The 16,881-nt window shown below is 39.6% G+C and overlaps 1 protein-coding gene across 1 annotated transcript; it reads left to right on the top strand.

The window, feature by feature from the left end:
* Nucleotides 1–2,111: 2,111 nt before the first annotated feature.
* sh3bp1 (SH3-domain binding protein 1) lies at nucleotides 2,112–16,773 on the top strand. Its single transcript, XM_031748890.2, has 18 exons — nucleotides 2,112–2,416; nucleotides 6,979–7,021; nucleotides 7,323–7,427; nucleotides 7,512–7,588; nucleotides 8,015–8,126; nucleotides 8,600–8,676; nucleotides 8,772–8,859; nucleotides 8,946–9,014; nucleotides 9,119–9,209; nucleotides 9,302–9,438; nucleotides 10,172–10,283; nucleotides 10,603–10,684; nucleotides 10,761–10,841; nucleotides 12,263–12,376; nucleotides 12,485–12,582; nucleotides 13,214–13,370; nucleotides 13,505–13,875; nucleotides 16,074–16,773. The coding sequence occupies exons 1-18, from the start codon at nucleotides 2,367–2,369 to the stop codon at nucleotides 16,358–16,360; spliced, it is 2,151 nt and encodes a 716-aa protein (XP_031604750.1). The 5' UTR covers nucleotides 2,112–2,366; the 3' UTR covers nucleotides 16,361–16,773.
* Nucleotides 16,774–16,881: the final 108 nt, after the last annotated feature.

The raw sequence follows: 16,881 nt of genomic DNA on the forward strand, positions 1-16,881 counted from the left end.
AATGAAGCTGTTGCCAATTAGACACTTTCCGTATGGTATTGCATCATGAATCAAAATCCAATGGTGCTTTTCTGCATTAAGAATTCCATCAATTTTGACAGGCTCCTCAAAATCACTGGCTTAAATGCAACCCGAAACCACAATAGAGCTTCCACCATGTTTTTCAGATGCCTTTAGACACTCACTGTACTTTTCTCCTGACTGATATTTTACTGTATTATACCTGTTAAACTGTGTTATCTTTCGTATTTTTCATGGCTTCAACTAAAGAATCTGAAATGTTTTTCTTTAATTTTTTTTCCTGATAGGCCGCTAGTAACAAAATACCTAAAGATGCATACTTCATATGCAGACACAACACTGGTTTATTCATTGAGCTATGTGCCTTTTTATGTTTGAATGATTATTAAGTGGCTAAACAAACAAAAACATTTCTCTCAAAAGCCTGATAAGTTATTACTCAAGTTCACCTTAAAGCATGACCAAAAAAAAGTCTGGGGCGGGGCGAAGGGTTGCTCAAAAAGTTTGCACAGTGCTGTATGAAACTCAGTGTTGCAGAAATGTAATTTGACTCGCAGCCAAAAAAAAAAAAAAAATGGTCAGGAAACTGCTAAAAATAAAGTGTCAGTTTGTTTGTCATGTGCATTTTGACAATGCTGCCACTAGGCTGTAGCATGTGGCAGGTGAGGGCGGGTTCAATCTCGCTTGCACCCTCTGATCGATTTAGTGTCAATGCTGAAAGAATAAAGAAGAAAAAAGTCTGGAATGCAGTGAAATAAAGCTCAGGTGCCATTTCACCATGATCCAAAGGTAGAACTGTCATAGCTCCCTCCTGGAAGGTATTTTGGAGCAAATACAGCAACATTTTTAAACGTATTGCATTTCATTGCAAATCCTACACATGCAGTTTTTAACCCCCAGCGAATGAGCAGAGAAAATAAAGATCATTTATCTACTGTTTGCAAAACACTACACAAGTAACAGTATAATTTCACAAAATAAGATTACAAAAACTTAATGGTTGTGATAAGCTGATTTCATGTGCCTCCTAATTGAGTTATGAAGTGCATTTTGTTAAAATCGCAGGATCTGAGGATGAAAAGCAAGGTGATTTTAGAAGGTGATCTACACACTACAAACTTTAAAATGATGTGGAAACAAGCACAGTAATGTTTAATTTTTTAAAGGCATCATTATTCGTTTCTATGTAATTCATGGGATTAACGTGTCCTTACTGTAGTTTTTGTTTTTGTAACAGATTTCGTACTGAAAGTGTCTGAGCCCAAACAGGAAGGGTAGAGCCCTTTGTGACTGCTTGCCTAAATCTAAAGTCAAAGTGAAACAAGAAGAATAAAAACATCTGTGTGCCATGAATGGAGACATGATTTGCAATCACCATAAATTTAAGAACAATAAATTCGAAAACATAAGAATGGTCCTCAAGTCCAGAAATGCAGCTAAAAGGAGACGCGTAAGTAAAGTAACTTCAGCAACGATTAAAGGCGAGTTACACTAACTGTAACAGTAAACTTACAGAGACTGCAGAAAGTCAGTGCTGTGTTTACAAAACAACAACCAAAAAAACCCCAAAAGATCTAAAAATGTTAACTGAAAAGGAAGCAGAATACCTGAAGCAAAAATTAAAATGCCCAGATTTTTAAAGAGGAAGAGAGTGGACTCATTAAAATGGGAATAGCTTTCAAGCTGACAGGAAAAAAATGTTACAAAGAGCAGCTCAGTTTCCTCTTTTGGCCATTTCACATCCTTTTTACCTTAGTTTACAGAACTACACACTAACCACAGCCGTGCCTGGAGGATATTTTAAGTGGGCGAGCATCATTCTAATTACAAGATGCAACAAACAAATGCAGCGCTGCACAAATTATTCCTTATGAGACATCCGTCTGCAAAGGCGGCTCAACCTTTCATGTAGTTAAAAGTCAAATGATGCCTACACAATCCCACTCCTTCTTCTCTGTCACTTCATGTGTCATTTTAGACTGTCAACTCATAGTGTGACGATGCAACAACAACAACAAAAAAATCTCTCTTCCCTCTCACAGCCTGCATATCATCTGTGCAACTTCCTCATTCGCTGACTTGTGCTCGACGTGACTCAAGAGCGTGCTCCTGAAACGAGAACGAAAACCAAAGGCCAAAACACGCATGCATGAACACACAAAAAACAGACAAAGCAGAGGCAGAGCCACCAGTCTGTGCTTTCTCTTCCTGATGCAGTAACGCAGCCTGGAACCTGAGTGGACTTTTCCTCCACTTTTTTAATTTTTTTATTAACAGGATACCTTGTTGAGTCGATCAAGAGTGGGTAGGTCAGGTAGAAAGGCTGGTTGGACTGTGCTACCAGCATGCTCGGGAAGTCTCTGAGCATCCTGAAGCAGTTGGGCACTGCGACAAGGTAAGCCTGAACTCATATTCTGAATGTTGCATTTAAACGACATTATGATCACATTTAAAGTAAATTTAAGGTCTTCTGTGGCCCCAGACATTGCGTCGTGTAAGACAGATATCCCTTGAGTTACATATGGCCGCATTAGATAAAGAAATCAGTAACCACAGCCGTGTAATGAATATACATCAGCTTGAACAGTAGTATTCAATGGCTGTCTGTAGGGAAATATCACTGAGACTTCTCTGTTTTATTTTGGTCATTTATGCTCATCCTATACTACCAGTCACCTTAATGCCACTCCTGCTATCAGACTACATGAAAATTATCCACCGCTGCGTTACTAATACGATGGATCGCTTTACTTTGAGACTTTAAAGACTTTATTTTCTTTAACTCTAAGAGTGAGGGGAATTCTCAGTGCAGAAGTTTTCATGTCAGTTTAATAATCTGATTTGGTTTTTTGTGTGTTCTCACTTTCATTGTGATGGAAGTGTGTAAAGTAGCTGGTTCCTCTTTAAAGTGACTCATACTGTTTGGATTTTGAGGGAAACCTCGGACTCAGAGCGGGTCAGCATTTCTGAACAGAGAAACTGTCTCAAGGTTGTGGTAAATGTTAGAAACACACTCTAGAAAGATGGTGGCTCTTTGCCAAAAGGTTGCTTTTAAATCGCTAAACTGATATTTCAGCAGTGCAAACATTAAGTAAAAAATAAAAGCCTTTGTCATATAGAACTTTGCAAAGTCTTGAGCCACCCTTCATTTCTTTGTATTTTACTTCCAAGCATTCACATTTTCTTGTCATTTTTTAAAGTGGAGCAACAGTTCTCCGGGCTTTTTGAAGGCTCTTCAGCTGATTCACATACTGTTCGCTAAAGCCTCGTTAGAAATTCAGTGGAAGGGTGTCTGTCAAGAAGCTGTTCTTATAGAAGGGAAACAGGGAGAAAAGGTTGAGGTATGCCTAATTACACAAGAAGTGGACTGAAAATTGTTGGGTCTGATGGAGTGTTAAATCCAAATGTGAAATTCGGGTCAGGAGAGTTTATCTGTAAAACAGGCTCTGTCATGGTTTGGGTCTGCATTTCAGCAAGTGGTGTTGGAGAGCTTGTCAAAATTGATAGAGCACATAGATTTACTGGTCTTTAGCCATGTTGCGCGGCGAAAGTGTTTGATTGACTTCATTTGTCTTCGAGACCCAAACGCGCTGTCAGAGTGGACACAGTGGAATAGTAATGGACTGGGCTCTACAGATCCCGGACCTCATCACTGGAGCAGTGTGGGAACATCTGGACAGAGAACAGAACAAAAGACCAAAATCCAAAGAACATTTTGAATATCTTCCAAGAAGCCCAGAGAACTATTCCCGAAGACTACACAAAATCTGCATACAGGAGTTCAAACTGCGCTGAAGAATAAATATGTCATATGAAAAATAGACTTGGTAGTTATACAAAACTCTGTTTTTGCCTTATATACTGTATTTCCATGCAGGTTTGCACATGTTTCAGTAAACACCTATTTCCTGTTTTCCTTGCAAAAAAATGAAGAAATGTGGGATGGCTCAAGACTTTTGCACAACACCTTAAACGCAGTCGAAAGTAGGTGTCAGATTGTGTTAGGCATTCCTGTGGTTGACTAGCACTGAGTCACTGGCATTAGCAAAGAAGTGGGTGCCTAAATCATGCACCTATGCGCTATTTGGTTTTCTTGGTACAAGCTTGCATGCAGCAGGGCTAGAGGAGTGCGGTTTCAGGCCGTGCTCCCTTTACCTTTGACGCATTCTGGTTTAATAATAAACTCGGCAGCGTGCATCTGCAGCAGGGCAACGTGGGCTCCAACTAGCACGAACAGCACTTTTCACTTTGTACTGGAGCGCTGAGCTCTGATGAAATAAACACACATATAAATAGACATATTGCACACTGATCTAAACACATATACCTCTAAGGTCTCACATAGAATTCCTAATAAAGTATATGTGCTCTAAAACAAGGACCTAATGAGGATTTCTTCTCTTTGTGTTTCGAAAGGCCAGATGTCAGATTCACGAGAGGAATTAAAACTATACCTTAGAAGTACTGAAGCATAACTGAACTCTTTGTGAACTGGGCTTGGTTTCCTTTCAGCTTAACACAAACATAATGGCTGCAGTGACTTTTATCGGCTCTCTGTAGATCGCTTTGCCTCCTCTTGTAACAGCAGAGAAACTTGTGGTGTTGCAGTCCTCCCCACCTGGTGCTAAATAAACCACAACACTACCCTACACGCCCATGCATAGGCTGTTGTCATGGTGTCGCATGTTATTCAGGCCTAAAATGTCCTTTATCTTTTACCACCCCCACATTGAGATATATTTATGTCCCCCATGCAGAAGAGGCGCAAACTGCGAGGCCACTGCACTGAAACAGTAGGAAAGTCAGTTACCCAGTACAGAAATAACTTTATCACGTGGTATACTCAAATACACCAAAAAATTGCGATGACTCTTAACTGAATTCTTGGTGAAAGTTTCATTTGATTTGTTACTAAAAGCAAGTCTAGTCAGCTGGGGCTGTACTTTGTGTTTGTAACTAATCAGCAAATATTAATTAGCACAGCAACATGCTAAACTGAGACAGTCAACATGGTAAACATCACTTACCTGCTAAATGACTGTATATGAAGGATTGATGCCAGTGCAGAAGTGCCTTAAAGTGGCATTCTTTCTGATCGTCAGCAGGGTGTGATGCATTGTTCAAGTCTAGTTTTATAGACATATATATAAGAAAGATTCCTGAATATATTCATGAGATTACGGTTATGTTAGGTTATATTGGTGTTTCATGTGTATTACTGTACTATTTATAACTGGACAACTTTTGGATACTCCCACTATCTAGTCTCACAAATGAGTAATAATGGCTGAAACTTTATTTTACCGTATTAATGAACTAGAAAACTAGATTTAACTGTACATTCCATGATTCAACAGTTTGTAGAAGTAGTAATGTGAAGTACTCATTTTCTGTATGACTTTATCAGTTTCTCGTATTGTTATGGAATTATTTTGGCCCACTCTTCTCTCACATGTCGTGCATTTCATTCAAGTTGATGTCTGGACTTTGACTTGGTCACTACAACACCTTGATTCTTTTCTAGTCATTCTCTTGTAGGTTTGCTGCAGCATTTAGGATCATTGTTCTGTTGCATGTCCTCTCTGAGCTAAGCTTTAGCTGACGGACAGATAGCCTCACATCTGACTCTAGAGCACTTTGGTGCACAGAGAAGTTCATGGTTGACATGGTCAGTGATTGCATGGTTCACAGATCCTGTGGCTGCAAAACAAGCCCAAATCATCACCCCTCCACCACCGTGCTTAATACATGAGACATTTGTGTTGATACTCTGGGTATCAGCTCTGGGTTTGACGCTCTGGGGTTTTTGGTCAAACATGGAGCTGTGACATTGCTCCAGAAGATTTGTACGTTTTTCAGGCACGGCCACTGTGCTGGGCTGAAATGTTCTTTTTGTAGAGCCTTTCTGCTAGAAACCCTTCCAAACAAGCCACACTTGTTCAATCTTTTTATAGCTGTACTGCAATGAAGATGAAAAGATTACACAGTCTGTGTAATCTGTCGAAACTAATGTAAATGTAGCTCTTGCAGTTTTTTGCAGTTTCTCTGCTACTTATCCTCTGAATTCCTATGGAAGCAGTAATAGTGTATTTCAATTTTCACCAGCCTTAAAGTCCAGGCCTGGTTTGTCATGTCTGGTTAAAAATAATAATATATATGTAAAAAAGATAGCAATGACTGAAATAGTGAACTTCAAAACCAGTGTGTGATGTTGGCTATGTTCATTGTGAGCACGTTAGCATGCTAATGCTAGCGTTTTTCAAGTTTTATTGTTTCAGTTTTAAGCATGGGTTACAGGTTGGTTTCAAACATTGAGACGGATACGATTTTTAAGTCAAAATGTACATTTCAAGCCCCTTTATTTTTTTTTACACATTTATTTCTTTTTAGCTACAGCTATCAGTATTTTTTTCACATTTTGATTAGCTGAGTAACAATTTATTTTAGACCACAGAATATAAAAACGCGAGTGGAATATCACAGTCCAAGGTTGCATGTTTGAATTCATTTGATTTTATTAAATTTAGAAAACCCTGAATATCAACAGACACGTGTTTCGTTAGCTTAATTATATGCATTAAATCAGCGGCCCCCAACCTTTTTTGCGCCACGGACCGGTTTATGTCCGACAATATTTTCACAGACCGGCCTTTAAGGTGTAGCGGATAAATAAAACCAGTACCAAAAAAAAAAGAAAAAGGATTTATTCGTAACACACTGGAAAAGACCCAAGGAAACCGAGTTATTGATAAAAATTATTATAAAATAACGATAAAAACTGATAAAAATCCTGAAAACCATAAATTTCACACCCGAGCCTCGGCTCTCGGTACCAAACAACTCACGGACCGGTACTGGTCCATGGCCTGGAGGTTGGGGACCGCTGCATTAAATATCATGCTAAAACAATGCACTAGACAGCAGATCTTTTCTAAATTAGTATCCATTTTTGTGCAGGTCACAAGATGCTACCGACCTTCTACATGAAGACCTGGTTATGGTGAGAAAAATAACCTGCTTTACCCTTAAAGATTTTTTTTATTCTTATCCTGTTATGAATAATGTATTATTCAAGATACAGTGTGGTTTACAGCCATAGCTGTATATTGTCAATGGTTACCACAGCGATGCTCTACTAGCTCTACTAGAGGACACATTCACCTACCACCCACGTTCTATTTCATGTAAATTTATGCAACTATAGCATTTTTCGTTTGCACACATCATTTAGAGCAGTAAAAAATAAATTAAATACCATCATTAGACGCTCTAAGGTTCACCCTATGTATGTTTGACCAAAGGTGGAGCAGAGGATTGAACCGGCCAGGAAGGCAGCTCAGGTCCTCCATAAAAAGCTGCAGGGATGCATGCAGAGTCAACCGGGGCTGGAGGCAGAAAGACGAATGGTATCAGTGCTAATACATCTGCGTAGTTTATGGAAATGCTCTGTTAGTTACTGAAAAATGTCACATGTCCTCCTCTCTCTACAGAAAAAGCTTCCTCTGATGCTTCTGTCTGTCAGCATGGCAGAAAGTCTGAAAGACTTCGATGCAGAGTCCTCAATCAGGTGACAGGTTTGATCCTCTGCAGTTACCCATCCACCCCTCCACTGATCCATCTGTGTTCTGTACTTGAACTCCAATGTTCTCACTGACACTAGAGTCATGCAAAAACCTCATGACTCTACAGTGGAGGTTTTCGAGTTTTCAGTTCTGGGTGAAAAAAGAAAGAGGATGCTGTCTATGACTTGTGACCAGAGCTCTGTGCATCTGCTTTATTTAGAGTTTATCGCTGTAATAGGTTAGCCTGATGGGTTGGAGCCATGCCATTTGCTTTGTATATTGATTTATCTAGTTTAAATCTGAAGGAACATGCTTTATCTGATTATTTGCACTTTTAAATGATATTTATAGCATGTCTTCTGATATATTTCCAAAACAGTATATCAGATATGAGGTGGATATTTATCATGATTTGGTTGTGTGTGTGACAGGAGGGTGCTGGAAATGTGCTGTTTCATGGAGAAGATGTTGGCCAACATGCTGGCAGACTTTGAGGTGAAAGTGGAGAAGGAGGTCCTGGAGCCACTAAACAAGCTTAGCGAGGTGATAACAGCTTAATGTTCATGTTGCTGAACAGAAGATAAGCGATGAGCAAAACCAAGAACATGTTCTGATATAATTTAGGCTAAAAGTGCTTTTTAACATTTTAACCCGTGAACTGAGGGGTTTCTGTCAAAGTTTAGGCCTTCCCGTTGAACAAAATGACTCAGTTTGCATCAAACATTAGCTGGAAACCCCCCAAACTGTTCAAATGGTCATCAAACCACAACTTTACTGATGTACACTGAGGTGTCAAAATTCGTCATTATAGGTACAAAGGAGGTCGTTAAATGCTAGATGAGTTAACTACTTGTTTTCATGTAGCCACTTGAACGTCATTGTTAAGTCTTTGCTTTATTCTGCCCATCCCCTGTAAGTGCTTATTTAGAAATATAGACTACACACATGCACAATCATGTAGATGTAGCTAAATGATCACGTAAAATCTATTTTTCCCACTTTTTGTGTCCATTTAGGATGATTTACCTGAAATTCTAAGGAACAAAAAGCAGTTTGCAAAGCTCACAACAGATTGGAACAATGCAAGAATGAGGTGAGGTTTTTAAATATCCTGCACTTTAACCACACACACCCCACAATTTGTCACATTTTTTTTATGTGCGGGCGTGTGTGTGTATGTGTGGTCAGGAGTCAGGCTAGCACTGGACCTCAGGCAAAGCAGGACGGGCTTAGGGAAGAAATGGAAGAAGCTTGGAGGAAGCTGGAGAGCATCAAGGTACAAGTGTTTTAGTGTCTGTCTTCCGCCTGTATGGAATCAGTGGCGTAGTCTTGATCTCTGACCTTTTGCTGTTGTCTCCGTAGGACCAGTACTCTGCAGACCTGTATCACTTTGCAACTAAGGAGGATGACTATGCAAATTACTTTATTCGTGTGAGTCACCCATACGGTAATGATAATGATGACCTTTTTCTTAACTTTGACTTTTGTTTCTTTTTATATCCACCGCCTCTGCTTCTCTCTTGGTCAAAAAATAGCTTCTGGAGCTGCAGGCAGAATACCACAAGAATTCTCATATGTTCCTGGATAGAAACATCAGCGAACTCAAAGAGGATCACAGTCAAAAAGGTAACCCGAGTTTTCTCTGGTATGTGCATTTCATCTGCTGCACTGATGTAATATTGCGATACGCGTCCTCATGCCTGCTGTGTGTTTTGCAGAGCCATCACAAAGCCTCTCCAACCAGAAGGTCTACGGGGAGCCTCTGCTCTCACATTTGTCTCAAAGCAACAGAGAAATCGCGGTGCCCATCCAGGAGTGTATTCACATGCTGCTGAGAACAGGCATGAGAGAGGAGGTACCACACAGTGTTCGCAATCGTAACACGCAGACCCAGAAATATGCAAATTAAAAGTGCTTTCGTTGCCAACTTAAATTGCTGTGCACCGTCCAAGCTTGAGTGCACATCATATTGGTTTCTGAGGTTATTACTGTTATGTAACTCTCAGGATTTATGCTGCTCTAAGCAATAATTTAGACACTTTGTACACTCTTGGATCACTATAATGCATCACATGGTCATCTCAGGCTCACGGCTCAGCTATCGGCTGAATTGAGGAGCTGCACAAAGGCCCAGTGTTATATGAATAGTGATTCTTTTGAACCAAAGTTAGTGTAGCAACACAGGAACAAAGAAAAGAGCTCCAAATTAACATCACAGTTCCTATTTAAAGCAGCTCTGCAAAACTGGAGTCAGATTTACTCACTGAAATTAAAAAGAAGTTTAGAGCATTGGTGTGTTAATATTTGTTCATTTGCAGTAACTACAAAGTACAGTTAAGATTGATGGGAAAGTAATGAGTTTTGCATGTTAAGCACAAACTGTATGGACAAACTGAAAGGGCAGAAAAAAAATCAGTGTCTAAACGTATATAATCAGTAAACAGGGTGTTAACACTTTCTTTCTGAGCAGTGGGGGCTTTCCCTGGTTATGTTGATTTGAACTGACTGACTGCAGGCTGGTTGCGACTTCTACCACTTGAAAGCTCTTTTTTTTCTTCCGTTTTTGATGAACTGTCGTCTTTCCTCAGGGTCTGTTTCGCTTGGCTGCTGCAGCCTCGGTGGTGAAGAGGCTGAAGACATGTCTGAATCAAGGGACGGTGGACCACAGCGAGTTCAGCATGGACCCTCACGCCGTGGCAGGTGAGGCTGTGCCGACTTCCATTTCCCGTCATGAGGGCTCTTCCTCATCTGGCCAGCCAATGTGACTTTCACAGCTCATTTTAACAACCCAGTTCCTCTTCTGTTTGCTCCAAGCATAGCTTCCTGTGAAGTCAAAAACACCATTTCAGTGTGCTAGAATTATTTACAGCAGTGCAATATAAAACCATTTATTAATGGATTATTTTGAGAAAACAGCAAGAAGGTTAAATTCGAAGTGCAATATTCTGGCTTAATAAATATATGTTTTTATCTAACGGTGTAAAAATGAGCTGGGATTTACTTCTGAATGTGTCGACAGGAGCTTTGAAGTGTTACCTCCGAGAACTTCCCGAACCTCTAATGACGTTTGACCTCTACAATGACTGGTTTAAAGCAGCAGGGTCTGTACAAAATCAATTTCTACGTTTCTCATTTTTACTGTGGTGTGTTCCTTAACTCTGACCTCTGACCTCATAGGGAGAAAGAGCTGTCAGAGAAGCTGGAGCAATTCAAGATACTTCTAAAGAAACTGCCACCTGAAAACTACAACAACCTCAGGTGTGTAGTCTTTGAATAGCTTTTTTCTTTTTTTGCATTAAAGTCATATAATCAAACGTCCTGACGAAGAAGTTGTTGTTTTTTTAAATTTCCCTAATACCTAATTTACTGAAATATTTTAGCAGTATTGTTGGCTCATGAGACATGATGGCTCTTTGTTTTGTATGTGTATGTCTATATATAGTATGTGTATGTCAATTTTGGCCCTTGTGTTTCTGCTCAGACGTCTAGTTAGTTTTTAATGTGTCATGAATTAGCTTATATTAGTACCAGGTTATGTTGGTCCTGTATATGGTGGACCTGAGAGGTCGAATGCACTGCAGCTCAAGAAAGCAGCAAATAGAAAAAACGCTGCAAAAACACACAAAAACACAAGGCACACCCAATAAACAACAAAGGAATTTTAGTAAAACACAATAGAAGTGAAAAAAATGGTGTTTTGTGGGAGGAAAAAATAATGTGTAATGTGTGTTTTAATCACATGATTCATGATTCATGTGGACACATGCCTGCTGTTAGCCCTTTACTGCTAGCGTCTCACTTCTGCAGCTGTGCTGTCACATTATTTTGGAGCTTTTGCTGCCATTTTTCCTCTTTCCATTGTTTTATCTAACTTCCTTTGTGTTTTGCATGCTTTTGCAGCATCTCTCTATTTGCTGCTGTTTTCTTGTTTTTGACCTTTAAGGACCACCATACCTCATCAACTAAGTCAGCGAACTATGCATCAACATGTTATCATTATGTGTGGCTTAATAGAGCTGTGCAGTACTGCAAATTTAGGTATTAATCTGATACCGAGTCAATACAGGGCCAGTATTGCTAATACCAATACAAATGGTGATACTATTAACCTTAAGGCATTTTATGTTTAGGGAGAGCAGTGTGTCATGACTTATGGGATGACTCATCATCACATTGGAAATTCTGAACACATTTTAGTGATCATGAAATCACTGTGTGTATTTTTTAGACCTGGAATACAAATGTACCTGTCTCTCAGTTTGAGTCAGCTTCTATTCTATAAATAAAACAAATGTTCACACATTTTTGATTGTGCATGTTGGAGGTATAAAAGTAACACCACTGAGTGGGCTACGCAGTGAACTTAAAGCATAGAAACAAAGTTTTGATCTGAACCAATCAGATACATCTGTCCACCTCTATGGCTTAACATTTGGCTCATACTACCCTTATTTCAAAGCACAGCCTCAGTGTTGCTAACATGGCAGAGGAAATCAGCAAGTTCAAATCCTAAAAATACACATTGTAACTTCTCTTTTTCACCTTACATCATTGACAGATCTAGTGGAAGCTGTCATCCTATGCAACATTGCTTTGCATGTCTTATATTTATTTAAATTTTCATATATCTTGTGTGTCTTCTTCTTTTTTTCTTTCCTTCTTCTTTTTTTGCTTATCAGGTACCTGGTCCAGTTCTTGTCTCTGTTGTCTGAGCAGCAGGCTGTAAACAAAATGACACCAAGTAACGTCGCCATCGTCCTGGGACCAAACCTGCTCTGGCCGCGAGCTGAGGGGTACGTGTGTTTAATCATATTCCAAGTTCTTCCTGCTCTTACACTCTTAACAATATTTGTGCTTTATGTGAGTCCTTCTCTGCTCTCTCAATCATTTTGCCTCTTTAGGGAAGCTGCTCTCTTTGACATGGCTTCAGCTTCTTCAGTCCAGGTGGTGACAGTCATTGAGCCTCTTATTCAGTACAGCTCTGATCTCTTCCCTGAAGGTAAATGCACTCTTAATGCAAACTCAAAGTTGTTCTTTGAAGACTTGTTGTTCAGCATGACTAAAAGATACATACACTGATGCGGGGATATGATATGATACAGAAAAATGAAGAACTGGGCCCTTAGACATGTATGTGACTTACTTATCCGGTAAGAAAGCCAGATCGCGAACAATACAGATCTTCACAGAATCACTTTTACACAATATCACTTGCTCTGACTGAGTCTGCTGCTAACCACTGTTCATATGTGGGTGATTTTAATGTAACATGTTTTTTTTTTTTTTTTCATATTTGCAATAACCACAAATTTTTTTATTGTTCTTTCTTCTGCTGCGATCAGTTCTTGCTAAAACCACGATTTGCAGTTAATATGAATGCTGCTTTGTTCTGTCAAGAGTACGGGGGAAAAACATGGAAATTAATAAAGCCTGTGTTAATTTTCACCTCTCTGCAACACCCGCTCAGAAACTTAGTACACCTATAGATGCACCTTGGAAAGGAAACTGTGTGGAAGTGTAGAAGGTCAAAGATGAATGTAGATGATATGAACGGGGATGAACCTTTACATCAGTGCAATGTGTAATGAGTGCAATGAGTAAGACTCTTTTTACTTATTTGTTTTGATCAGCTCTCTCATTCGAGATCCCAGAACTTCCCGAGGTCCTGGATGCGTCTCTGCCCTCTCCCGTTGTCCCAGAAAAGGGGAAACTGAGCAGAACTGTTTCCTCCTCTTCCTCCACAGCCTCCTCTTCTGCATATCACTTCCCTCTTTCCAAGACAAACAGGTACTGCGTAATAAGTGCAGTAATCATAATGTGGCTGATATTTATATTTTAAGATATGTTATGATATGATGTTAAATATTCAGTGGCTTCAAATGCTAAAAAGTGAAAACTCTTTAAAATACTTGAACCTGCAGCACAGCCTCTCAGGACAGTGGCGTCTCCTTCCTGGTGAAATCTGGCTCTGTGAGCGGCCGCAGTGGCACCTCTACATGGGGCAGCCCTGAAGCGGAGACGGCAGCACCTGCTCACCCAAACAGGACGCCCAGCAGCTCATCCTTGACCGATCCCAGCCCGTCTCCGGCCTCTGACTCTACAGCCGCCTGCAGCTCGACAGCAAACCAGAACCCGACTCCGCTTCCCAGAGCAGCAGGATCTGCGACGAACTCAGGCCAGGCCCGGAGTCCCACCCAGAGGCAGATCTCAGAACAGAACCAGCTTGAGCCAATTTTGGAAGCACCACCAGATTCTCCCAGGGCATTAGTGAAGATCGCGTCACCGTTTAAACGTAAGTCAAAGGTTCAGTCAAACAGGTCGAGCTGGGACTGCCTCTCCAGAAGCACTTTAGTTTTTAGACGTACTCACAAGACATCATATTACTCTAATATAAGCTGACGCAGGCGAAGCTGCACTGTTAAAAAAAAATCCTAAAAAAACAGTAATATTCCGGCAGCTGGGGCGCCAAAATAATACCAGAAAATACCAGAAAATAACTTTCTCATAAAAATACGGTTATTTTCAGTAATGACAATACAGTTTGTTGCCCTAATTTTACATGGGATTTTGCCTTTTTCAAGTGCTTTTAAACATTAAATTAGGAACATGTTAATGTGATTAAACAATGATATTACCTATAAACAAGGTCAATGAATGCGGCAATATGAATAATAATACTTAAATGTACAGAAATATACAGTTAACAGTTGGTTTAAATAATAATAATGGATTGCATTTATAGAGCGCTTTTCGAGACCCTCAAAGCGCTTTACAATTCCATATTCATTCACTCACTGGTGGAGGCAAGCTACAGTTGTAGCCACAGCTGGGCTGGGGCAGACTGACAGAAGCGAGGCTGCCATATCGCGCCATCGGCCCCTCTGGCCATCACCAGTAGGTGGTAGGTGAAGTGTCGTGCCCAAGGACACAACGTCCGAGACTGTCCGAGCTGGGGCTCGAACCGGCAACCTTCTGATAACAAGATGAACTGCCAACTCTTGAGCCACGATCGCCCTAAATATTTGATGTAAAAAAAGTTTATAAGAACCATTTTATATATTTTTCCATAGCATTACATTTGAATTTAACAGACCAATTTTTCAAATAACGGACAAATATTTATGAAATTATGATACATTTGTGAATGTATTTTAACAATCTAAACATGCATATGTACAGACAAATATATTTAAAAAACAAGAAAATTATGTTTTATTACATTTACAGTGATTTTATGTTATTTCACATTTGCAATGTGAAATCAGTCTATTTATGTAAATTTAATGATATTCTAGAAAAACAGTACACTTAAAACTGTAAAATACACAGTACAATACTTTATATTACCATTTTTTTTAACAGTGTGGGATATCCTATTACGCATTATCTTTCAAATTTTAAAGATCATGATCTCAGTACATAAAGATGAGATCATCAGGGTAATTTTTCTATATTATAAATATCCATCTCAAAGGAGCTATTGTTGGACTGAGGGTATATCTATCAGCACTTACTGTTTCTTTTCCATTGTGCAAAGCTCAGTACAGACTCGTTAGTCAAAATAGTGGCTTGGTAATTCAACCTTATGAGGAAAAATACATCTACCGCTCTTATTTTAACAATCAGGATGTACACAGGAAACAGGAAGTCTCATACCGCTGACCAGAGTATCAATCTTTAGGTTCATGCGTCATCTTTTACACTTTTGTAACTGCCTTGCTGGCTGAAAGATGTTGCCTTATAAGACTTATGCTGTTCATCTATCTACAAAAATAATTTTCCTTAAATGCAGTGCATTTGTATAATAGCTTATACTTGTAACAACGTAAAGCAACTGGGTACTCTGTCAATGAAGTAAACTAAACACATAAATCAAATATAGTTGATTGGGAAATTACATACCTGTACATATCGGCTAAACATAGACTGTGCGAGCACTGAAACCGTAGCTAAACTTGACACATGTATATAGTGATAGGTTTATAGTCTATGTAACATGCAGGAGTCTGTTAACCTCTAGAGTAGATTGCAACAGACATGTGATTTTCTACGATTTATTTGGTGTTAAATCAAAAACAGATTGCATATGATTGCCATTTTAGTTGCAGACTGATATAAGACTGGCAGCAGACTGACTCTGTCTTATGTCAGTGTTGCTCAACAATCTCATTTTACAGCAAAAAAACTGAAGTGAGATCACTTTATCTTATTGGATAGCACAGATAATGACATATTTTAAGTGTGAGGACATATTTTGCAAAAGAGGTGATAAATTGTGTTATTGCAAAATATTATGAGTGAATTATTGTTATATCGCATCATGTCTGGTGATTCAGCTCAAGCATTAAAAGTGTGGCTACATCCATCTTTTGTTCACAGTCTATACCACAATTATAATTCAGTCGATTAAGGTTTTCGCTTTCAGAAGTACACGACTTCTTGTACTCGTGCGCTGAGCGCTGTCATTTTTTTCCGCTGTCTTTCTTACAGCAAGGAGAACTTTCCCCCTGAACAAGTCTAACCAGCCAAACGATCAGGTCACGGTTCAGTTCTCCAAACCGAAGCTGCCGCCACCTCTCAAGATGCAGGCCCCTCCACCCCCAACCGCACCTGCGACGGTTCCAGACACTAGGCCCCATCCGACACCTGCACCCCGAGGCCAGCAGGCCAGCATGAAAAAGCCTCCTCCGAAAAAGCCTGGACTCAAAGCTCCAAACTGCCCTCCACCTCTTCCCCCACCGTCACAGGCAAAAGAGGTTCCTTCTATGGCACAGTGAGAAACAAACGTCCCTCAAACATCCAAACTTCTGTTATTGAGTCGAGTAGAACAGCAGCTGAAACACTTTTATATTTTGTCATAAAAAAAAGAGAAAGAGTGCTGGGTACGCTTACATTGTTCAGTATGTTGATTTTAAGTGTTGCAGATTTTTTTTCGATAACCAGCGTAGTAATTTTATTTATTCTGATGTTTCCCATGGTTTTACGGTCAGAGAAAAAACATAGACCTATGATAAATGAATTCACAGCAAAAATATTTTCCTGTTTTAGGCTGGAATTGTCCATAAATGTACAAAACAATTGTATTTGTGTAAGCTATTTTAGTGTGGGAAAACTTTTTTTTTGTTCCATGATCCTTGAGGGTGACTCTGGTTTTGGCATTTCACTTATTAAACGATACCCCACCCATAAACCGATAGTGGCTGTGCTCACTTTGAACAGTGCTCGAAAATTCAAACTTTTTACAGCAGTTTTTTGGGTTTATAGAGTGTGTCTGGAATATTCCTTTAAACCAACTTGA

Source organism: Oreochromis aureus, linkage group 8 (genome assembly GCF_013358895.1).
Source record: "Oreochromis aureus strain Israel breed Guangdong linkage group 8, ZZ_aureus, whole genome shotgun sequence".
Classification (NCBI taxonomy): Eukaryota; Metazoa; Chordata; class Actinopteri; order Cichliformes; family Cichlidae; genus Oreochromis; species Oreochromis aureus.